Here is a 21849-nt window from a genome sequence, read left to right on the forward strand (position 1 = left end):
TAACCCAAAAATCTATTGATCGACTCCAGACTGTCCAGAACTCAGCTGCCAGGCTTTTAACCAGAACAAAGAAATATGACCACATTACTCCTATTTTAGCTTCATTACACTGTCTCCCAGTGTGTTTTAGAATTGACTTTAAAATTCTATTGATCACTTTTAAAGCTCTTCATGGTCTCTCGCCTTGTTATATTTCTGACCTTTTAGTCCCATACACACCAGCATGTACCTTGAGATCCTCGGGCAGAGGTCTGTTGTCTGTTCCAGAGTCTCGACTGAAAACTAAAGGGGACAGAGCGTTTTCTGTCAGGGCCCCGAGGCTCTGGAACAGCCTGCCCGAGGAAATCAGGTCGGCTGAGTCGGTGAACTCTTTTAAGTCCCTTCTTAAAACATACTTTTATAGGAGAGCTTTTCCCGATCTTATTTGACTTATCTTATTTTATCCCTTTTATTTTATTGTATTTTACTAATTTTATATTAAATTTTCATGCTCTTATCTTTTTTGTATTATTCTTTACACTTGTTAAAGCACTTTGTAACTTGTTTTTGAAAAGTGCTCTACAAATAAGGATTATTATTATATTATTATTTTGAAGAAGCACCTGCTCAGATGCAACCCTACTATATTATATACATTTTGATAAAATATTATCCTGTCAATAATGTTAATGGTTGTCCTATCTTTGATCCAGTCCAAAGCCTTCCTGCAGACTGCTGCATCACTGGCCCCTCACATGTATGAGCCACACTTCAACCTCTCCATTCTCTCTGAAAAGGTAAGTTATTAATCTGAACATCTAAACAGTAAACACAGTTAAAGACACAAATTATAATCTTCATGATACAGTCTGCCAATGTGATGTATTTGTGCCCAGATTGGAGACCTTCAGAGCAGTTACACTGCGGCCCAAAAGTCTGAGGACTCCTTTCCCGAGCACGTCGACACTCAGCAGCTTCTCAAGCAACTTCGGCAGCACTTTGCAGCGCTGTGAGCGTCCAGCCAGCATGCCTAGGAAGCTGGGTGTGGTTTGAACAATGTAGTTGACCAGTATTAGAGACACAGCAGTGCAGGCTCCAAAACACGATGTTATTAAAATGCTAAAAGGTTGGCAGGTTAGTCAGACATGGAAATCAATGGTATCATATGGATTTAGTTTTGATTTGTGTTTATGTATGGTACATGTACACTAAATTGTCAATTATATCAGGTTGGCCTATAACATAGTGTAACAGAGCTGGTTGTTGTATCCTATTGGAGTCCTATGTGGTGCATTTTCAGATCAGCACACCAGAGTTGAATTTGGATTTAATTGGTCTCAATATGTCATGTCTTTTCATTTGCACCTTTTTGGCCATTCTCCCTTGACCTCTCTGATCCACAAACTGCAGACTCCCTGGTCACTGGTAGTTCATTTTTCAGTTTATCCTTGCATCAGCAGGGTTTGAAAAGGCCCAGATGAGAGCCATTTGAGAAGGGCTAGAACCAAAACGCCTAGCTCCAGTAGTTTAGTTAACATTTACATTTATTTAGTGTATGTAATGATTAATGTCTGTGACATTTGCAAGATTAATGGTTTCCTGATAAACTGGTAACCTTGTGTACAGACCTATATAGCAGTAATACATTATGTACATAGTAATGGTAAATATTTTATTTATCACAGTATGATTAACTTACATTTTATAGTTCATTTCATAAAGCAGATGTATCTTTCGTATTTTAACCTTCCTTGATGTGACAATAAAAAGAACAATTCAGAACATGTGTAAAAGTCTCAAAAGCGGAGTTCTTCCACCAAACAATTAAATGAAAACTAAATAGTATATTTTAAGAAATCATATTAACTTGCAGACCTTGGTGTCATTTCACAAATCCATTTCAGTTCGTGATTGCATGGAGCATCATTCCAGGCCTTAAAGGGGTTGATTTGAGGATATGTAGCTGCACAGTCTTCGTTACCCTGGTTGTTGGGTTCTCCATCATTCCAGTACCTGAAACATATGAGACGTTACTTTGTTGAGTGTGCTGTGACAACAAGTTATCTCTTGCATGTTTTAATGTGTAACTGTTACCCCTCATTCAGTCTTGTTCCATCCAGCCATTTCCAAGTCCCCTCCTCCTCCACATCTCTCAATCCGATCCAGAAGCCACTGTAGACTGTGGGTCTCGAGGGGTCTTGATAATTATTTATCAAGTCACTTATTGCCAGCTGACAACACCGGGAGATTACACACACACACATACATGTTGTTCATTTATTTTGTTAGCTTCTATTTAGCACCGACCTATTTTACTGCTCAGAAATAACATAAAGCGTTTTTAAAGGAGTGTTGACTAACTGTTTAGTCTTACATGTTTCTCTCTGCTGTCTATCACTGCTATTTCGCCTCCTTGTCTCATGCAGAACTGTCTGGCTTCCTGCCATGATCTGCGCGAAAGAGCATCAGAGAAAGCGAAGAAGTAACACACTGAGTTCATGTAAGTCCATCCTGGTAGACAGTGTCTGCAGCCCTCCTCTGTTGCCAAAAAAAATATGGAAACATGATGTGTTGTTAGCTGGGTCACAATAATTATGTGTTTATATCACGATAACACAAACAGTAAGAAAAAAACCTCTCACTCATCATCGGCATGTGGGATTTCAATGCTGCAATTTCCATTCGAATTTTGTCAATCAGCTTTTCGTAGTCTTTGCTTCTTCTCTTCTGGTGTTCAAGCTCCCACTTGGTTAGTTGCTGCCCACTGATTTCTCTTGCCAACTGATTCTTGATTTCATCCCTGCGTTGGATTGCAGTGTTGTAAATAGCCTGCAATTTGGCAATCTCACTGCTTATGTCCGTTACTGCGTTCTGCCCAACAGTAAGTTTGCTATCTGTAAGTTGTGAAGACAGAGTTTTGTCTCAGTTTAAGTTTAAAAAAAAAAAAGCATAAAAAATTTCCACTTTTTACAGTACATACACTCTATAAATTACCTACAGTATACATTTTAAAAAGTCAAACATGGACACAGGAGTATGAGTAGATAAAAGTGAAATTGACGACGTTTATTTGTGAATATTATTGGTACACAAGCATTTGACATTTTCATAAATGTATTAATTATTTGACTGTATTCTTTTAAATGTTTTTGTCAGTGAGGATTGACTTTACATGCACAGCTATAGAAAGTTTGATTTATAGTATTTTATTATAATAGTGTACATGTAATTTTTGTCATTCAACGTTGGGTCACAGCATGGCACTACTGAGCTACAAGAGATACTGCATGTGTGGTGGCCCTGGTTAATGTAAGTCAGCGAGAACCAGAACTGACAGTGAACTACATACTGTGTTCCCACCAACACACACATTATACGTTTATCAAAGTATAAACCTTTAACTGGTCTTACTTTTAAACTGTTTTTACTTTAGCCTACATTAACTTGCACTACTGATTTTTGTAATCGCTTGGGGGCAATGGAAACAAGCTGTAACGAGAACTCACCAACTTATAAAGGTGACAAGGAAAACTTGTTAGGAAACAGTCGCTAGCAAACACAGAACAACATAAACATTCATTTGAAGTTGTATTTGTGTCCTCTTAATAAATGGAAGTCCAACATTCACTCTCTGTTAGCTCTGTTTTGGTCGCCAACAACTCCTGAGGCAAATATCTGGATCTTTAGCTGCTGTTCACCAACTACTTGCTGCCTGAATAGTTAACAGTTTATCAGACTTTAATGAAAACAAACATCATGGCTAGTAAACATGATGTTGCCAGCAGTGAGTGATCAAAAATATAAAATGTGTGGGCCAGAAAATATTATGGACGGATTAAAAACTGAGGTAGGCAATTTATTTCAGAAACATCTTTCGCAAATATATTCTCTTTAAATCCCGATACCAATCAGTAAGTCAAATGTTCTGACTCAAAAATGAATAAGATCCGGTGTTGCAGGACCGATGAGACTGATTAAGGACTGACTAATAAGCATGGGGAGGTCTGAAGGGAGGGGGTGAGATTTTTTCAGCTAGATACTTTCAAAATTTAGCTGTCTCTTGCTTGTTCTCAAAAGTTGCCTGCCCCAGCTTTAATGATTAATGATCATCTTTTATGGGAGAAAAAAAATAAAACTAACAGATAACATAGAATATTGAAATGGCTAAAGGGGCCTTTAATGGTCTTAAGCAAAATGGTTGGAACAAGGTTAAAGAAACTCTAGCTAGTTATTTGCCTTAGAGAAATGAAACCGCAAAATAAATACTATTACTGCTATTAACAATGTAATTTCCAACATTTTAGACATTTCAAAATATGTTTGTTCATTTTAAAGATACATATATATAATTTCAATTCTCAGATCAGTGATTGTGATAGATGTATTCAATCAATTGAACACTTTAATCTGAAATGTGCAAACAATCATGATGGGTTTTCTTTTGAATTTTATGTACTTTTTGGGGAGATCACTGAAAGTCCTTTTATTGGAATTATATAAAGTGGATTTAATTAAAATATACAACGTTAGAAAAGAAATGTCTACAACTATGAAACAGGGTATTATAACTCCTATTCCCAAAACCTGATAAATATAATTTACTGCTAGAAAACTGGAGACCAATTACATTCCTAAACATAGATTCTCTCTTTGTGTTTAAAGAAAGGCTTTATGACCAACCATCACATAAGTGTACTTGTTCTTGGAATATCTTGATAACCTTGAAACTGATGCACATTTCATATTGGTTTGGGCAAAACTTTGTATCGACATTGGAAGTATTTTAAAGGAATATTCACAGTTGTGTCATGCTGTATCCAAACAGTACAAAACGATTTCCTGTTCTGAGATCACTTCGTCAAGGATGTCAAATTTCACATTTTTTAGTTTTTTGATCATGGTTGAATTACTTTCATTTCATGTTTTACATGATCCTGTTATTAAAGGTTTATGTATTTTCATAATAAATGTGTTAAATATCTAGGTAGCCTATTCATATGTGTAACTTCTTGGAGCGCCAACAACTTATTTTCTCCCCCAAACTGTAATACTTCAAAGCAAGGGGGTAGAACTTTGTTGGGACGGATATGTCACTGACCAATATCCAAAAACTACTGAATTGTTCATTGCAACAATTGTGATAAAACCTTTTTTATATACAGTCTATGGATAAAACAAACTTTTCAGACTTTCAATTCACTTCACTTTACTTTCAACTTCTTATTCAAAGGCTTAAACATTAGTTTCAATATTATGAATTAACTATTTAACACCACAATGTTTTCACAATATTGTAAATCTAGGAGTTCTTTATGAGTTAACAGTGACTTACAATAGACTCCCATGCCAATATCAACTGCTAGAAGAATGGCAGCGAGTACGGCCAGGCTTACTGTGAGCACTTTGTAATGATTCAAACTGGATCCAGGTCTCACCATGGACATGGACACTACACAGAGAAGTGGGGGATCAAGATCAGAGCCATGAACTGTGTCATAATACAGTAACAATACAATATCATCAAAATTATATACAAATGGTTGAAAAACCTAAATAAATGAGACATATTTTTTCATTTAATTTGTCCCTTATCTGTATATTCTAAAGATGATATTGATGATCAATGTTTGAGCTAAACAGTGATTTAAAAAACAGATGCAACACATTCACTTAATGATTTGAGCAAAACAAGGATGCATATTAAGAAAGATCCAGAAATTAGCACAGTGTGTTTCCAGTACTATATTAGAATCTGGTACCAGTATTAAAAAAACAGTATAACAATTTATACAGTTTATAAATATAATTTGATTTTCATCTACTGTACCTTGTTGTTTCTCTTGGTTTGGGTAAAGATGGTGCTCGTCTCCACTTAAGTCCTCTTGACTGATCAGTGCTTTATATGTCGGCCTACCATCAAAAGTCCGATCTGAATTTTCAAAACCCTCCATTTTGACCGTGATAATGTGAGCAGCCTGGTGTGTTTGTCCAGAAGAGATTATTTGTTAGGACATTGCCCTGTGTGTGTGTGTGTGTGTGTGTGTGTGTGTGTGTGTGTGTGTGTGTATGTATGTGTGTGTGTTAGTGTTGTAGTCAAGACCGCCCAAACCGAGACAGACCAAGCAAGACTTTCAGGGGCTGAGAGCAGTCGAAACCAGGACCGAGGGGGGGCGAGACCTAGTCAAGACCAAGACCAGTTCCCTGCATTGCATGGCATGCAATAAAATGTGGAACGAGATCATACAGTAGGTAGCCTACTTCTCAGATTGATCTGAAAGATCCGCATTCCCATTGAAACACCCACATAAAACACTAAGAGCTGAAATCAAAATAAGCATCGCAGGGAGGGGTGACAGTCGTTAATTAGGGTTATTGGTTGCATTTGAAGCAATATCTTTTACTTCCAATCAAAGTTAGGATGTTAACAACTCAGACAATGCAAAAGCAATTTATTGATATTCCCAAAGTTATGGTCTTGACTTGTCTTAAAATGAAATCTCGAGTCCTCCGAGACCGAGACAAGACCGAGTACAAATGCGGTCGAGTCCGAGACGAGACCAGGACCGGTCTCGAGTACTACTACTGTGTGTGCGTGTGTGTGCGCACGTGCGTGTTTGAACCCTTGTCTGGATGCTATGGCCTTTGTGTCTATGTTTGGATTATAGTTGGTAAAATATCAGACATGTTTCCATTCTGTCCAAAATAATGTCATTTTAGCACGTGCACTTAGAGAAGAGTGAATAATTAGATTAGAGTTAATTACATATAGCCTGATTAGGATGTTTCCCCCCCATATTCTTGATATGCTGAGTCATACTTATGAAATACAGAATTCAAACGGCCTGCTATAATTGCAATGTACTTCTACTACTTATTCTGTATTACACCAATGCCACTTTCTATTCAGTCATACTAAAAACACAAAACACAGGTTTAGGTTTCAATTAATGGTTGGCCATTTATTTATTCTTTACAGATTAATAAAAAGCCATGTGGTCACTTTCACATAATTTGCTTGGTCTTTAAATAATCAACTTACCTCACAGCTGCAGACATGATGGCCCATTAAAAACATTCAGCCTTTAATTTATTACAGATTTATAAAGCATTCATTAATGATTTAATAACCATTGATAAAGCTGCTAGTTGTATAACTATTATATTACTACTATTTACTATTATATTATCATATTACCTACTTACTTTAAGAAAGAGGTAACATTGGGGTATTGTCCTTACATTTGGTGGTAATACTTTTTAACTTCCCTGTTTAGCATTTATAAGCACTGCATGAACATCAAATATATGGTTTATTCACATTATAGTATGTGATGTGTGTAATAGTAACATGCATATTCACAATTAAAGATCTGATTTGGTAAATATTCTGTTTTTCATTACAGGAATAACTCTTTGTGCAAACAGCTAGGTTTGCACAAAGCACAAAGAGGCACATGCAGTAAAGACACACTATTAACTCATTGAAGTTGGTGCCTTTTCACAAATCCATTTGTGTTTGACTTCACATGAATTATCGTTCCAAGCCTTGAAGAAGTTTTCTTTGGGATACACCGTTGCACAGTCCTCAGAGTTCACATCATTTGGTTCTCCATCTTTCCAGTACCTGGATCAAATGATAGGTTTCTTTACAGAGACACAGTACTTGCTTTCTCTCTGTCCACATTATCTTTTTTTTTTTCGATAGTCAGGCTAAAAATTAAATACTCTCTTAATCATCAGGAAATGCATGAGTGTGTAAGCAAGACTGATGCATGCATTTTCCTAACTTCCATGTTGACAAATGCATCTGTCAATTACACATTTGAATGCAAAACAATATGAAAACACTTGCTTGTGATTGGTAATCCATTATAGTGTACAGCAGGTCTTCTTTTATGTTTGTTAAACTTACATTATTGCATCGCAATGCAGTTGAGCGCACAGGCTGTTAAGCAAACTCTTTGTTGATGCTTGTGGTCAGGGACAATGCATGCAAATACCCTCTTACTTGTGATATGAGCATCTGATTGTACAGTGCGGTATCATCATTTGTAGGAGTTTGCTTGTTATAGTCTGACGGTATGCACTAGCAACTGACCCAGCAGCAGGACACTATGCTGATCATTTCCCACAAATACAACAACATGTAACATATTTAACTCTTACCCTTCAACCAGTCTTGTTCCATCCAACCATCTCCAAGTCCCTTCCTCGTGAACGTCTCTCAGTCCAATCCAGAAGCCCATATGTTTTGAGGGGTCTTCATTGTGTCTCAAGTGATTTACAGTTGAGTTCTAACAAATAAGAACTATAAAAAGAATTAAAAGAAAAAACTTGTTGTAAAGAAATATGAACTGAATGTTGATAATTTACCTCTTTGTCTTTGGTGTCTATGACTGCAAGGTCACCTCCATGCATCTGGCAGAAATCTCTGGCTTTTTGCCATGTTTTGAGTCCAGTATAGTCAGAGAAAGAGAAGTAGTAACACAACGAGTTCATCAAAATCCATCCTGGTGGACAGTGTCTGCAGCCATCATCTGTTGCCAAAGAAAATAACAGTGAATAACACGATCATATAAAACAATAAAAACACATTATTATGCTTTTAACAAATATATATATATATACAATAATAGTAAAACAGGTCTCACTAATCATTGGTATGTGGGATCTCAGTGATGCAATGTCCTCAGTCATTTTAACAATCTGCACTTGGTAGTCTTGGCTTCTTTTTGTCTGGTGTTCAAGCTCCCAGTTGGTTGGTTTCTGACGACTCATCTCACTGTCCAGCTGCTTCTTGTAACCCGTCATGTTTTTGATTGCGGCTTTGTAATTATCCTGGAGTTTGATCATCTCATTGCTGATGCGTTCTGTATCATCAAGTTTGAGGTGGGTATCTTTGAGATTGTTGTCTGTAGGTGTAGGAGACAAACAGAGTTACTGTAGCAAAGTATTCTCTGTCTTTATCGCTCCCTTTCTCTCTCATTTCACTGACATGTTTATTTTATTTATGTATATTATATCCAACCCACAGTGTCAAGCTCCCATATGTGAATAAACAAAACCATAAGACTATTATTATGTTATATTATTATTATGGGTTGGCATGGTGGTTAGCACTGTTGCCTCACAGCAAGAAAGTTGTGGGTTCAAATCCTGGTAAAATTTACTACTTTAATTATAGTTAACTGCATATCTTGGGGTTTAGATCTGCTAGTTGAACAAAACAAGACATTTGATGACATCACCTTGGTCTCTAGGAATTGTCACACTTGTCTGATGTTAAACACGTGACTAATCGATGAATTTAATAATGAAATAAAATCCATAGCTCTATAATTCCAATGAACACTGTACACAGTTTCATTGACTTACAGTGGACCCCCAGGCTGATATCAACTATTAGTAAAACTGCAGCAAGTAGCGCCAGGCTCACCGCAGCCAGTCTGGTAGGTCTCCAAGATGTCATACTGGGCGTAGACACTAGATAGAGATAATGAATCAATAGAAAACTGGAAACTGTTTCAAATAAAGTTTTAAGTTACAATAGTTGAGCTTTACATAGCCTATGCATTATTATAACATTATAATTTTTTCAAATCATTCACTCAGTACTAACTCATACCAGGCATTTTTCATGTCTTTTTTTATCATTTGTCATCATATTTCAAAATATTTTATCAGCACTATTTTAGAGCCTGATGCCACTTTTAAAGAATCAAAGTGAATCAGAAAACTGTTTCTGTAAGCGTATTGTGTTAACAATAACTTTTATCATACTATACCTTGTTGCCTGTCTTGGTTAAAGTTGGTGTAAGGGTGCTCCTCAGTTGTCATGTCCTCCTGGCAAATCAGTGTGTTAAATCCGCTATCACAATTACCACCTGAGATTACTCTCCTCTCCATTCTGACTGCTTAGCTGAGATCAGTCATATGAGACTGTGTTGATGCTTGAAGCTACCATTGCTGAGCTCATCAACAATTCATGATACGCCAATTCCAGTTAAATCTGTGCCTTAGAAAAGAGAAGTGAAATTCTTATTAGTAGTTGATGTAACATTTACTTTCTTCACATGTACAGGATATGATTATACTTAGAAATTTAAGAAATACCCAAGTTTACCATAGTTCAGAGTTAGTTCCGAATAAATGAGTATCACTATGGCTCTCTAGTTAACAACCTTGTCTTTGCTGATGTTTTTGAGACAGGTCAATGTTTATGGCTTTGTTTACCAAATCCCCCAAAAGCCCCACATTCTTGAAATCACGTTGTTAAAGTTTATGTAGTCTTTCTAGTACCATTGATCTTTCTTTAGTATCCTTTTCGAGACAATTCAGGCAGTGTATTGCGTATGTCTTGTTGTTCAACAGAACAAGATCTTCGTCTCCCTCTCTTTCTGAGGACTGTTATGATGTCTGAGGGAGTGATTTCTTTTTTTACTTTGATTTGGTTCACATAGTTTACTTCAGTTTTGAGATTAACAGAAGGCTCCACACCTGGTGTCTCACTATTATGGCTGATTCCGATGGCATAGACATGACTCTGTCTTTTTTCTTTCCTCGCATAGCTTATTTATGGTTGAATGTAACAAGAAAAATAAGTATCATCTCCTGCAGAATTACAGCTTGCAGTGTGGATGGCTTTAATTGTTTTATTTAATTGTCAATAATAACATATTGAGCTGTACTTTATGTTGCATATTAGTAGCCTGCTTGGTAATGACTGCTGAAATACAATAATTTAAGGTGAAAAATTCCCCGGAACAGTGTGTGGAAGTGTGTTTTCTGCTTGAGCAGTACTTCCTGAGTGTATGCAGTTTTTATCTTGACGGCATTTCACGTATCCAGTGGCAACTTCATTTGTACCAGATCTTAAATGGATTAGAGGAGGTGTAAACTGCAACCCCACAATTCTCTCCCTGGGGTCTTTAGTTACTGTATTTGGTTCTCCATCAATTCAGTATCTGAGAAAAATCTAGATCATTCAAAGAAATACTGTTGGTCCCTTTTGTTCAGTTATGACATGACACCAGTCATCAAGTGAAAACAATCAATAATATTTCAAAATGAATACAACATTAAAAGTACAATTCTGCAGGACTCGCCTATGTTCTACCTCAACTCCACTGTCAGTCCACCAATTCCAACCTCGCAGAGCCGTGGTTGCTACAGAGATAGTTCAGCTCACTGCTTTGTTGCAGCTCCCTTGGACACACTGAAACCTGATGATGGTGATGATGGAAGTGTGAACCTTAAAAGAACGGCTTTAACATAGATGATTGTCAATAATATCATAGTGAGGTGTAGTTTATTCTGCAAAACCCTGCATATGTGAACTTTAGAACTTTAGGTGTTAGAATACATATATATAGTTAGAGTAATTTAAGGTGAAAAACTGCCCAGAAACATGAAACCAATCTTCAATGTGTTTTATTTTATTTTTTGCAAACATAAGAGTTGCAAACATATTCTTGTGTTTTCTGCTTGCACTACTCCCTGATTCTAGCTTGATGTCATTTCACATATCCAGTGCCTTTCTCTCTGGTGACAATTGGCATCAAAACGGGTCTTCCAGGGATTATCAGAGCTATAAACTGCAATCCCACAGTCTTCTCCCAGGTGTCCAACGTTGTTTGGTTCTCCATCCATCCAGTACCTTTGGAAAATCACAACATTCAAAAAAGCAACCAATAATAACCCATTGTTATAACAGCATTAAGAATATAATACTGCTGCTCTTACCTTTGTTCCACCTCTGTGACATTATTAATCCAGACCCATGTCCCTTCTGTCTCTGTGTCAGTAAGACCAATCCAGAATCCGCTTTGCCAGACGTCGCGGCCACTTCTCATATTTTCAATGCTGTCACTCACAAATGTCTGTGTAAGCACACAACGACATTTTCATAGGGCTCAAATGTAAAATTCAAATGTATAAATATTTATATTTAAACATTAGTATTGACATATTCTTAACAGTATTTTTTCATTTGTTTTCAACCCACCTGTTCCTCCTGGTTATCGATCACAATCAGGTCGGCTCCACGACTAATACAGTCTGCTCTGCTATTTGGCCAGTTCTTTTTGACAGTAGAGGACTCAGTGTAAGAAAAGAAATAGCAGGATGAGTTAAGAAGAATCCACGTGGAGAGACATCTGCCACAAGTTCCCTCTAGGAGAAATAAAAAATATATCAATGACAGATTCTTTTCACTTTAGATGTTTTTCAGTACTTTCTCTAAACTATAATACAACTCTGTCTCACCCAGTGCCGATATATTGGACTGCAGAATTGTCTTCTCTGTTTGCAGCGCCTCAATCTTTCTGTGATATTCATCATTAATGGTCTTGTGCTGCTCTATTTTCACCTTTAACTCTGCATGGTTTTGAATCGCTCTTTCTAACGCATTCTTGGCCTCCTCTTCGGCTTTGATCACATCGCTGTGGTTACTACGGAGATAGTTTAGCTCATTGATGAGCTTTGTTGCAGCTGAGTGGGTAACCTGGAGGGAACCCTCTTTGACTTTGGCACCTGTTGATGTGAAAATACACTGTCACAATGAGAATGAGAACTGTGTCAAAACTGTGTAGTCAAAGACATATTTTTACTATATTGGACAATAAAATTGTGTATTGAAATTCATAGTTTTACGAAATAGAAATAGAAATAAAAAGTGTGTTGTGGCTTTGTACTGTTATGTTAAGAATTATGTAAGAAAAGTACATTTTCATCGAAAATTGTCTATTCAGCTATCTGATGAAAGTGAAATTCCGCAGAAAGGGGAAAGGGGAAAGGGAAATGAAACTATCTGTCAAATGTCATAGGACTACTTACAGTTAATGCCAATAGCAACAGCAGCTATCAGCAAAATAGCGTTCAACAGACCCAGACACAGTATAACCAGTCGATCAGATCCTTCTCCACCTGTGAATATTGTAATTCAGAAAAAAAATATACAAGTCAGTATGATAGGCGATGATTATGATGACTTTAAAGCTAAATCATTGAGGCTTGGTTATATAACTTTGCCTAATATATTATCTTCAGCAATGCTCGTCATTCAATTACATTTAAATAATGGTAACATTAAATTACTTAAATTCACAGGTTCATTTCATGAGAGAAAGAGTGAAAAAAGAAAGCAGTGAGGGGAAAGTGGACAGATAGAATAAACATGTCAGACACTAGAAGATATTAAAGTCATGCCTCGTCTGAAGATTTCGTAGCGAGAGCGAAAACGTCTATCAGTGTTGAAGAAAACTTGAGAAAACTCTGGTATAAATGATGTTTTCTGCCTATCATCTGTCCTTCTTCCTGGATTATCCATTGTAGTGCTGCAGCTCTGTCCACTGATCTGTTTGCCTCCTTTTATATCTGTGAGGAGGAAAGTGTGTGAAAGTGAATCCACCCCTAAATAACCGTTCATCAATGGGTGATGTTTAGTTCATTGCAGATTTTTGCTTAAGAGAATTAAACATTGCGCATAGAACTAACTGGGAACAATGGGTTGCATTTATTAATTTAAAAAGAGATGTATAAATATTTATGTGATGCTCAATTTTCACCTTTAGCTGTGCATGATTCTTAAGCGCCCATTTTGTGCCCAAAATGTTGTCAAAGACAAATCTTTACTATAGTGGACAATGAAATTGTTGAATGAAACTGTCTGTGTTTTTACAAAATTCAAGTAAAAAGTATTGTATATTTTTGCACTGTTTTGTTAAGAATTATGTGAAAATTTATATTTTTAGAAAATATTTTTTCAGAAATTTGCACAGATGTCTGTGAAAGTTTAAATTTAAAAGATATGATTATTTTTGTTGAAATAGTTGTAGATTTTGCATAAAATCTTGGGGTATTTTTTTTTATGAAAAATTGTCTATGCAGCTATCTGATGAAAATGAAATTGAAGAAGAAGATGGAAATGAAACTTTGAGTCAAATTTCCTCCTAGTCAGTACAGTTAATAACAACAGCAAAGACAATAATAACAGCAGACACAGTATAACCGGTTGCTTGTTAGAGTTAGAGAACAGTGGATCGACCTGTAATTATAGAACATAAAAGCGTCAGGGGTGTGACCAGTAATCAAAGGCAGCCTGGAACAAGGAATTAAACAAAATATATTTTATTAATGAATAACAAAAGTAGATAGTCAGGGCTGATGGCAGGTGAGTGTGGGACTGGGTTAGGATGGGATCCAGGGTCTGGGGATTTGATGTTGGCAAGTTTCGTGGCTGGGTGGCAGGGCAGAGTGTTATGAGATTCAGAGCATGTGGTCTGGTGACAATTCATAGGAAAATCCAATTAGTCGCAGTTTAAACAAACAGACAGGCAGACTCTCTAAACTAACAGGTTACTAGTTCAAGCAGACAAGTTGTCTGGCATGTGTTCATACTCAGAATGGTACAACAATCAGGCAGGACATACTCTTTCACATATATTACTTATCAGGTGTCACACCAGGGGGGTAATGTAATTAGAATATTTCAACAATAACTCAAAAATTTTCTTTATATTTTCCAATTTACCCCATAGTGTTATAGCCATGCCAATACATTGACAATGAAATGAAAATGAGTGGAATAATTTTTTTCTGTGGTCAAAACAATTAAAAACAACATCTGAAAAAAGATGTTGTTTTTCATTGTTTTGACTACAAAATAGTATAGGAACATAACTTTTCAAAATTAATGTCTTGGTTAAAAATATTATTCTGGCTAATCTGAACTGTAAATCATCACTACATACACACTACAGATATACAACTTTAAAGATACAGTACAATGGTTGTACGTTTAGCATATACAAACCCCATCCCCAGAAAAGTTAGATATTTTTCAAAATGCAATAAAAACAAAAATCTGTGATTTGTTAATTTGACAACTTTATCCCAACTTTATGCAATATCTCCACTTTTCTGGAAATGGAGTTTGTATTTGAAACGTATCTTCAGTAATACTCTTCATTCACCAAAATTTGAATCATGACAACATTTAATTTGAATCACAGGGTCAGAAAAAAAAAAAAAGAGGGAAAACTTGAGGAAAAAGTAAGAAATGTTTCAGAGACTTCAGAAAACATTTCATATCTTATCCAAATATTTCATATCAAGTGCGTAAAAGTCCATCTTTGCTGTAATTTTCCCTTCTCTGTGGATTCTCCATGTGCTGCAAGCACCGCCAACTGAATTGTTTGCCATATCTTATAACCAGAAGAGCTGAGTGCTTCCTTTTATCAGTGGGACAGCTGTAACAATCAAACTAAACTTGAGAATGGGGATTTGCAACAGCATTATTAAACATAATGTTTACACAGAAAAATCCACCCTGTTATTATTAAACACTCTTAATCAGTGCAGTTCAGTGTACTGTAGGAGATACTTTGTGAGAGGCATTAAGTGTTGCATTGAGTGAACAAGAGTTTTTTTTAACACAAATTGTCAGTTGGAGGCACTTGCTGGAAAATAAATCTGACTCCCAAGTCAGTTATCCTGCAGGCTGCATGCTGCTAAATTCATGTTACACAACTCTTCCTTTGCGACCTGTAAGAAAGCATCACAACGCTGTACTGCAAGGCTTCATAGCAGCGAAGAATAGGTTCATCTTATCAGTGGTGATTTTAACTTATGCAATCAATAATTTTGTGTTTACATTATTATCAGTTGTACTCACAGGAAATCCCAATAATAATAGAAGTTAACATCAGAATAGTGTTTAGCAGTAACCCATGGACACAGTGGAAGACTTCTGGACCCAAATCTGACCGTGCACATACAGTAGATACTGAACAAACAGACACTTTGGTGTGAGCTCACACTGAACAACAGATCAGTCATGCTCCAGTATGTCTATGAGCTGTATTCCTGTATGGCGCAATGATTTTTCATCTGTGCTTAGGGGTGGCAGTGGGGCAGTGGATAAGACTATGCCTTTGTTGTGAGAGACACAGGTTCAATCCCCCACTGTGATCCATCCACCATTGTGTCCCTGAGCAAGACACTTAACCCCTAGTTGCTCCAGAAGCGTGTGACCTCTGACATGTATAGCAATTGTAATTCGCTTTGTATAAACACATCAGCTAAATGTAATGTGCTGTTGTCATCATTTGAAATCGTGTCTAGATATCCCTCTGGTTGTCAGATTTTTACTCATGTCACTTTTATCTGTGTGAGGCAGCTGCTCTGTAAATATTACAAAACCGTCTGTGTGTCAGTGTGCGTACTTACTTGTGTTCCAGCTATCCCTCATTATATATGGAACAGTTTTCTTTTTTAGACAAATGGTACAACAAACAAAGCCAGACAAAGTTTTATTTAGTGGGTTCTAGTGTGGTGCCCACATGGGGAAAAGATACACTGCTCAAAAAAATAAGGGAACACTTAAACAACACAATGTAAGTCAATCACACTCCTGTGAAATCAAACTGTTCACTTAGGAAGCAACACTGATTGACATTCAATTTCACATGCTGTTGTGCAAATGGATTAGACAACAGGTGGAAATTACAGGCAATTAGCAAGACACCCCCAATCAAGGAGTGGTTCTGCAGGTGGTGACCACAGACCACTTCTCAGTTCCTATGCTTCCTGGCTGATGTTTTGGTCACTTTTGAATGCTGGCGGTGCTTTCACTCTAGTGGTAGCATGAGACGGAGCCTACAACCCTCACAAGTGGCTCAGGTAGTGCAGCTCATCCAGGATGGCACATCAATGCGAGCTGTGGCAAGAAGGTTTGCTGTGTCTGTCTGCGTAGTGTCCAGAGCATGGAGGTGCTACCAGGAGACAGGCCAGTACATCAGGAGACGTGGAGGAGGCCGTAGGAGGGCAACAACCCAGCAGCAGGACCGCTACCTCCGCCTTTGTGCAAGGAGGAGCAGGAAGAGCACTGCCAGAGCCCTGCAAAATGACCTCCAGCAGGCCACAAATGTGCATGTGTCTGCTCAAACGGTCAGAAACACACTCCATGAGGGTGGTATGAGGGCCCGACGTCCACAGGTGGGGGTTGTGCTTACAGCCCAACACCGTGCAGGACGTTTGGCATTTGCCAGAGAACACCAAGATTGGCAAATACGCCACTGGCGCCCTGTGCTCTTCACAGATGAAAGCAGGTTCACAATGAGCACATGTGACAGACGTGACAGAGTCTGGAGACGCCGTGGAGAATGTTCTGCTTGTGAGACCATATGCTGGGCACTGGGTTCCTCCTAATGCAAGACAATGCTAGACCTCATGTGGCTGGAGTGTGCCAGCAGTTCCTGCAAGAGGAAGACATTGATGCTATGGACTGGCCCGCCCGTTCCCCAGACCTGAATCCAATTGAGCACATCTGGGACATCATGTCTCGCTCCATCCACCAACGCCACGTTGCACCACAGACTGTCCAGGAGGTGGCGGATGCCTTAGTCCAGGTCTGGAAGGAGATCCCTCAGGAGACCATCCGCCACCTCATCAGGAGCATGCCCAGGCGTTGTAGGGAGGTCATACAGGCACGTGGAGGCCACACACACTACTGAGCCTCATTTTGACTTGTTTTAAGGACATTACATCAAAGTTGGATCGGCTTGTAATGTGGTATTCCATTTTGATTTTGAGTGTGACTCCAAATCCAGACCTCCATGGGTTGATAAATTTGATTTCCATTGATAATTTTGGTGTGATTTTGTTGTCAGCACATTCAACTATGTAAAGAAAGGAGTATTTAATGAGATTATTTCATTCATTCAGATCTAGGATGTGTTATTTTAGTGTTCCCTTTATTTTTTTGAGCAGTGTATAAACCAATGGGTGGTTGTGATGTACATCTGGAAATCTGAGTTTTGACCCCATGAGTTGTGGGAAACTTTGAGTGGACAGCCAACAGTTAACCAATGTTATCAAGAGTAAACTGTAGAAATCACTTATTGCACCCCCTGCTGCCCACTAATATAAGTGTTGCTTAGAAGGAGAGTCTTAATTTATTGTTCAAACTCAATATCATATGTAAAATTTGTGCAATGCTACACCAAAGTAGTACAATCACAAAAATGTAATTCATTCACTCAACCTTTCTTCACATTATTTATTTTTATTATTACATAATTTATGTTTATTATGTACCTAGTAAGAGTGTACAGTCGTGTTAGTGTGCTAGCATGTTATAACTAAGCAGTAAAAAAAAAGCATAACAGAAAATACGAGAGCAGAAAATAAGAATAAAAACATTCATAATATTATCAAGTATTAATTAAAAGCATCACTGCTGTAACATGTACAACCACTGTAAGATTAATAATCCCCTCAGTAAAGCCTCTAAACTATCCGGGGATAGCAGAGTGTTGAGATTAAGATTAAGGATATCAAAGCACAGTACAATTGAGACATGCATTTTTTCAAGACAAGAGAAACTTGCAATAAATCCATATGGGAAATAACTGGGTCTTCTCTACTCATGTAATGGTTTCCGAGCTTGTTGACATTATGGAGGCAACTTCTTTGAGACAAAAGTTTAGCCTTGATATGGACCACCATGCTCTCCACAGCTAGTTGGGTTCCATTTCACATAACCATTCCTTGTTCGTTTGGCAGTTTGCGTCATACCACGTTGCCATTGGGTTGTTAATATTCATAAGAGCCACACAGTGCTCACCCTCTGTTCCATAGTTGTTGGGCTCCCCTTGTATCCAGTACCTAAAGCAAGGCCATAGTTATGCTTTAACGTGTGTATGTGTGTGTGTCTTACATATTCTCCTATGTATGTCTTCTATTATATATCTTCTTTTTTGCATAAATTGTTGGGAAAATGAAAGGATTTGAATCAGTCAATAGATTGATGTTGTAGGCAGGTGTAATTAATATGTCACCATTTAACAATTTGATTTGTAATACACCAAAACTATTGTAATCACATCCATTTAAAAATTTCTTTAAAATGTTACTTAGTAAAAGTACAGGATGACACACCTCGTGGTTTATGGATATCTCATTTTACAACTATTCAGAAATCTATTTACAAAGTTCATGATCATTCTTGATTATGAAGGTTACATTAACTCATGATAGTAATGGAAAAGTTGGACATTTTGGGTATTACAATAATTTCCAATTTTTTAAATGATTTCCTGAGAGTTAATAAGAAGGTCGATTCCACTGTCATGGTTTAAACTAAATATGAAGCCACAGTCAGCAGGCAATTAGCGTAGCTTAGCATAAACACTAAAAGCCAGCCAACACTTCTAAAGCTCACTAATCAACACTTTATATCTGGTTTGTTTAAATTCGTACACAAACAGAAATGCAAAAACTCAAGTTGTGGTTTTACATGTTTCATGCTGTATTTTCTTGACCGGGCACAGTGACAGAGCCAGGCTAGCTGTTTCCACCAGCTTCTAGTCTATATAGTAGGCTAAGCTAATCACCTGCTGACTCTAGCTACATATTTACTGTACATGAAGTGTTATTGATTGTCTTATCCATCAACAAGAAAGCGAAAAATCGTATTTCCCAAAATGTCAAATGATTCATTTAACACATCAACATTGTATAGTAAGTCTTAAAGCTCATACCCTTTATCCAGCAGAGTCACATTATTTAGCCACACCCAATGGCCCTCTGTCTGAATATCCGTAAGGCCAATCCAGATTCCCCCAGGCCTGCTCCACCACGGTCGAATGCTTGCATCCCGTTTTGGTAGGTACTCAAAAAGATTTAGCTAGGTAAACAGGGGTTAAACAGTATCACAAATTTTATTTAAAGGTAAACCTTCACCATATTTATTAGCAGTGCGGGCCTATCTAGCAAAAGATGAGATGCTGGGGGGAGCATGTTTAACAAAAACATTAGCTTCACATACCAGCCTAACATTATCTACAGCTCAGCCCTGCAGATCATTTCACATTTCAGGAAAAGCATGAATGTTATGGCTGCAATCTTGAGCAGGTTCCAGGCTCCTGGTGTGGCACATGCTGGCTCCCTGCCACTTATGTCACATTGTGGAAAAGAGCCATCATTAATGTTATTACACCTGTGCTTTACCTACTATGACAATTTACTCTCAGTCTCTTAGATTGAGTTATTAGTTTTTACCTTCTGAAGCTAGTAAGTGAACCTTGATTATCTTAGTTTGTGTAAAGATAAATGTAAAAACTTCATCAAGACAAACTTAAAGAATCATTTTTGAATGTGTCAATTAAGCATGACCAAGTTAAACCCAGCTCCAAAGGACTAGTCATATTATCTCTGACATTTTGGTTTTAGTATCAGAAATCACTTCTCTATGCTATAACTACTTCAGTTCCCTTAATTGCCTCCACATTTCCACTGTAAATGTTGACTGTGTTAGTAATCAGGCCAAATTAGCTGACCAAACTACAATAACTGTTTTTATAAACACTGCCATGAGTCGTGTCTCAAAGTTTAAAAGCCTCTGCATTACAGTATCTGTTGTATAATAGCCCTTTTTCAAAGCAGACATTTTGACTTGTTATAGCAGGAAAAGCATAGGTGTTACTATTAACATTAATGACACAACGCAATACCAGGACCCTGAAACTGAAGCAGCTAAATTGAATTTATTACTTAAACTTGTTTTTCCTACTTTGACATGACAAAATATTTTCCATGAAAAAGACCTGTCAATTGAACATCAGATCCCTCAGCATTCAGCAGCAATGTGTATCACATCACCTCCATGCTCTGTGCATGTGCTTCTTTGTGATTGCTAGTAGAACAACACATATCTGTTGAGCTACTAGTAGTCAAAACTATCACACAGGGTACCTTCAAAGCTGCACAAATCAATGTTTTAAGAGCAAATACCCCTGTCTAGCCATCCTTACTCTCGAAGAAGGGCAACAACGGATAAAAGATACATTTTTCGATGATTTGGGGCGCCTACGGTTTCAGAGTGTAATTTACTGCTGTTGTTAATAAAGACAGTTGTCCACATGCATTTGGTGTGATTACATTACTTCTGATCAAAAACTAGCAAGTTGAATACTGAGCCCGGTTATGTTGCCCTCTCCGGCACGACGCCACTCTCCACCAGAAAAGTTACATCATGTTGCTCAGTCACTCACCACAAGCTATAAATCTCGAGTTGATGTTAGCAAACTTACTAGATTACACACTCTGACATCTGTAACGTTGCTGTAAGTGCTCATGCTGTCTAGCTTTGTTGGTTAGCTTGCCATTAGGGTCTTTCTTGGTCACTCCCTTTATCTCTTCCTCACTCCCTCAATGTCTTCTTTGGTCTCTTTGCAGCCTCTGCCATGAAATCCATACTGAGAATACCGAGCTAGCTTCTTCCAAAGGACTTACAATGCACATTATATACTTGTTGCTTCTTCTTATACCTTGCTTGCTGAAGAGTTGTGTTGCTTTGTGACATGGTGCCGTAAAGCATTACAACATTGTCATGATAATTTTCCTGTCCGGGAATCCAATGTTAGCGCAATAACAGGTGCCCCGGGCCTGGAGTGCAATGACAGAGATGCTATTCACCCTATTACAAGTCAGTGTACCATCAAAATGATTTTGAAGCTGTTATTTTAAGATAAGATTACCACATAATGCTGCTTTCAAACATCAAGATTAACTCTACCCACTCTATCATCTCCTGTTTTCCACCTACAGCATACTGAACTCACCTGCTCCTCCCAGGTATCAATCACAGTCAGATTGGCACCACGGCTGATACAGTCTGCCCTGCTGTCTGACCAGTTCTTTAAGGGATTGGATGCTGATTTAGAATGAAAGTAGCATGATGTGTTAAATAAAAACCATCCTGGCAGGCAGCGTCCACAACTTTCCACTGTTAAAGAAGAAAATTAGTTAAAGTCAAAACATGAAGAAAAGGTTTGATTCCAAAATGCATTACAAAGTGAACGCAAAGTT

At 37.6% G+C, this 21849-nt stretch overlaps 3 protein-coding genes across 5 annotated transcripts in view; 1 reads left to right on the forward strand and 2 right to left on the reverse strand.

The window, feature by feature from the left end:
• The window catches only part of ttc8 (tetratricopeptide repeat domain 8), a 7995-nt gene extending 4389 nt beyond the window's left edge, over nt 1-3606 (forward strand). For both annotated transcript variants that reach the window (XM_046063518.1, XM_046063519.1), the window contains 2 exons: nt 693-776; nt 876-3606. In XM_046063518.1, coding sequence (XP_045919474.1) covers nt 693-776; nt 876-992 — 201 coding nt within the window. In that variant the 3' untranslated portion in view covers nt 993-3606. The remainder of the gene's footprint in view (nt 1-692; nt 777-875) is intronic.
• LOC123979415 overlaps nt 1710-21849 on the reverse strand; it is a 30970-nt gene continuing 10830 nt past the window's right edge. The window contains exons 5-20 of the mRNA XM_046063328.1: nt 21603-21766; nt 19521-19666; nt 18605-18645; nt 13186-13353; nt 12814-12903; nt 12244-12510; nt 11984-12150; nt 11722-11858; nt 11487-11635; nt 8692-8891; nt 5807-5954; nt 5312-5428; nt 2622-2873; nt 2354-2517; nt 2074-2210; nt 1710-1992 (exon numbers count right to left, since the gene is read on the reverse strand). Coding sequence (XP_045919284.1) covers nt 1842-1992; nt 2074-2210; nt 2354-2517; nt 2622-2873; nt 5312-5428; nt 5807-5954; nt 8692-8891; nt 11487-11635; nt 11722-11858; nt 11984-12150; nt 12244-12510; nt 12814-12903; nt 13186-13353; nt 18605-18645; nt 19521-19666; nt 21603-21766 — 2498 coding nt within the window. The 3' untranslated portion in view covers nt 1710-1841. The remainder of the gene's footprint in view (nt 1993-2073; nt 2211-2353; nt 2518-2621; nt 2874-5311; nt 5429-5806; nt 5955-8691; nt 8892-11486; nt 11636-11721; nt 11859-11983; nt 12151-12243; nt 12511-12813; nt 12904-13185; nt 13354-18604; nt 18646-19520; nt 19667-21602; nt 21767-21849) is intronic.
• LOC123979555 (CD209 antigen-like protein E) lies at nt 6912-11399 on the reverse strand. Of its 2 annotated transcripts, XM_046063520.1 has the most exons (7): nt 11096-11399; nt 9765-9994; nt 9355-9462; nt 8631-8891; nt 8353-8516; nt 8146-8273; nt 6912-7603 (listed from the first exon to the last, which is right to left on the reverse strand). In XM_046063520.1, exons 2-7 carry the CDS (start codon nt 9883-9885, stop codon nt 7453-7455), a joined length of 933 nt encoding a protein of 310 aa, XP_045919476.1. In that variant the 5' UTR covers nt 9886-9994; nt 11096-11399; the 3' UTR covers nt 6912-7452. The 2 variants fall into 2 exon arrangements, with proteins under 2 accessions (XP_045919476.1, XP_045919477.1); XM_046063521.1 differs by lacking the exon at nt 11096-11399 and having other exon boundaries at nt 9765-10086.

The sequence above is a fragment of the Micropterus dolomieu genome, linkage group LG11 (assembly GCF_021292245.1).
Source record: "Micropterus dolomieu isolate WLL.071019.BEF.003 ecotype Adirondacks linkage group LG11, ASM2129224v1, whole genome shotgun sequence".
In the NCBI taxonomy this organism is placed as follows: Eukaryota; Metazoa; Chordata; class Actinopteri; order Centrarchiformes; family Centrarchidae; genus Micropterus; species Micropterus dolomieu.

Bases quoted from the DNA above. Each gene is read 5' to 3' on its own strand.
- LOC123979555 (XM_046063520.1), bottom strand. From the start codon at position 9,885: ATGGAGAGGAGAGTAATCTCAGGTGGTAATTGTGATAGCGGATTTAAC. The intron at 9,463-9,764 runs GTATAGTATGAT...ATCTCTATCTAG, and splicing joins TAACCAAGACAGGCAACAAG to TGTCTACGCCCAGTATGACA. The intron at 8,517-8,630 runs GTGAGACCTGTT...CTTTGGCAACAG, and splicing joins ATCCCACATACCAATGATTA to ATGATGGCTGCAGACACTGT.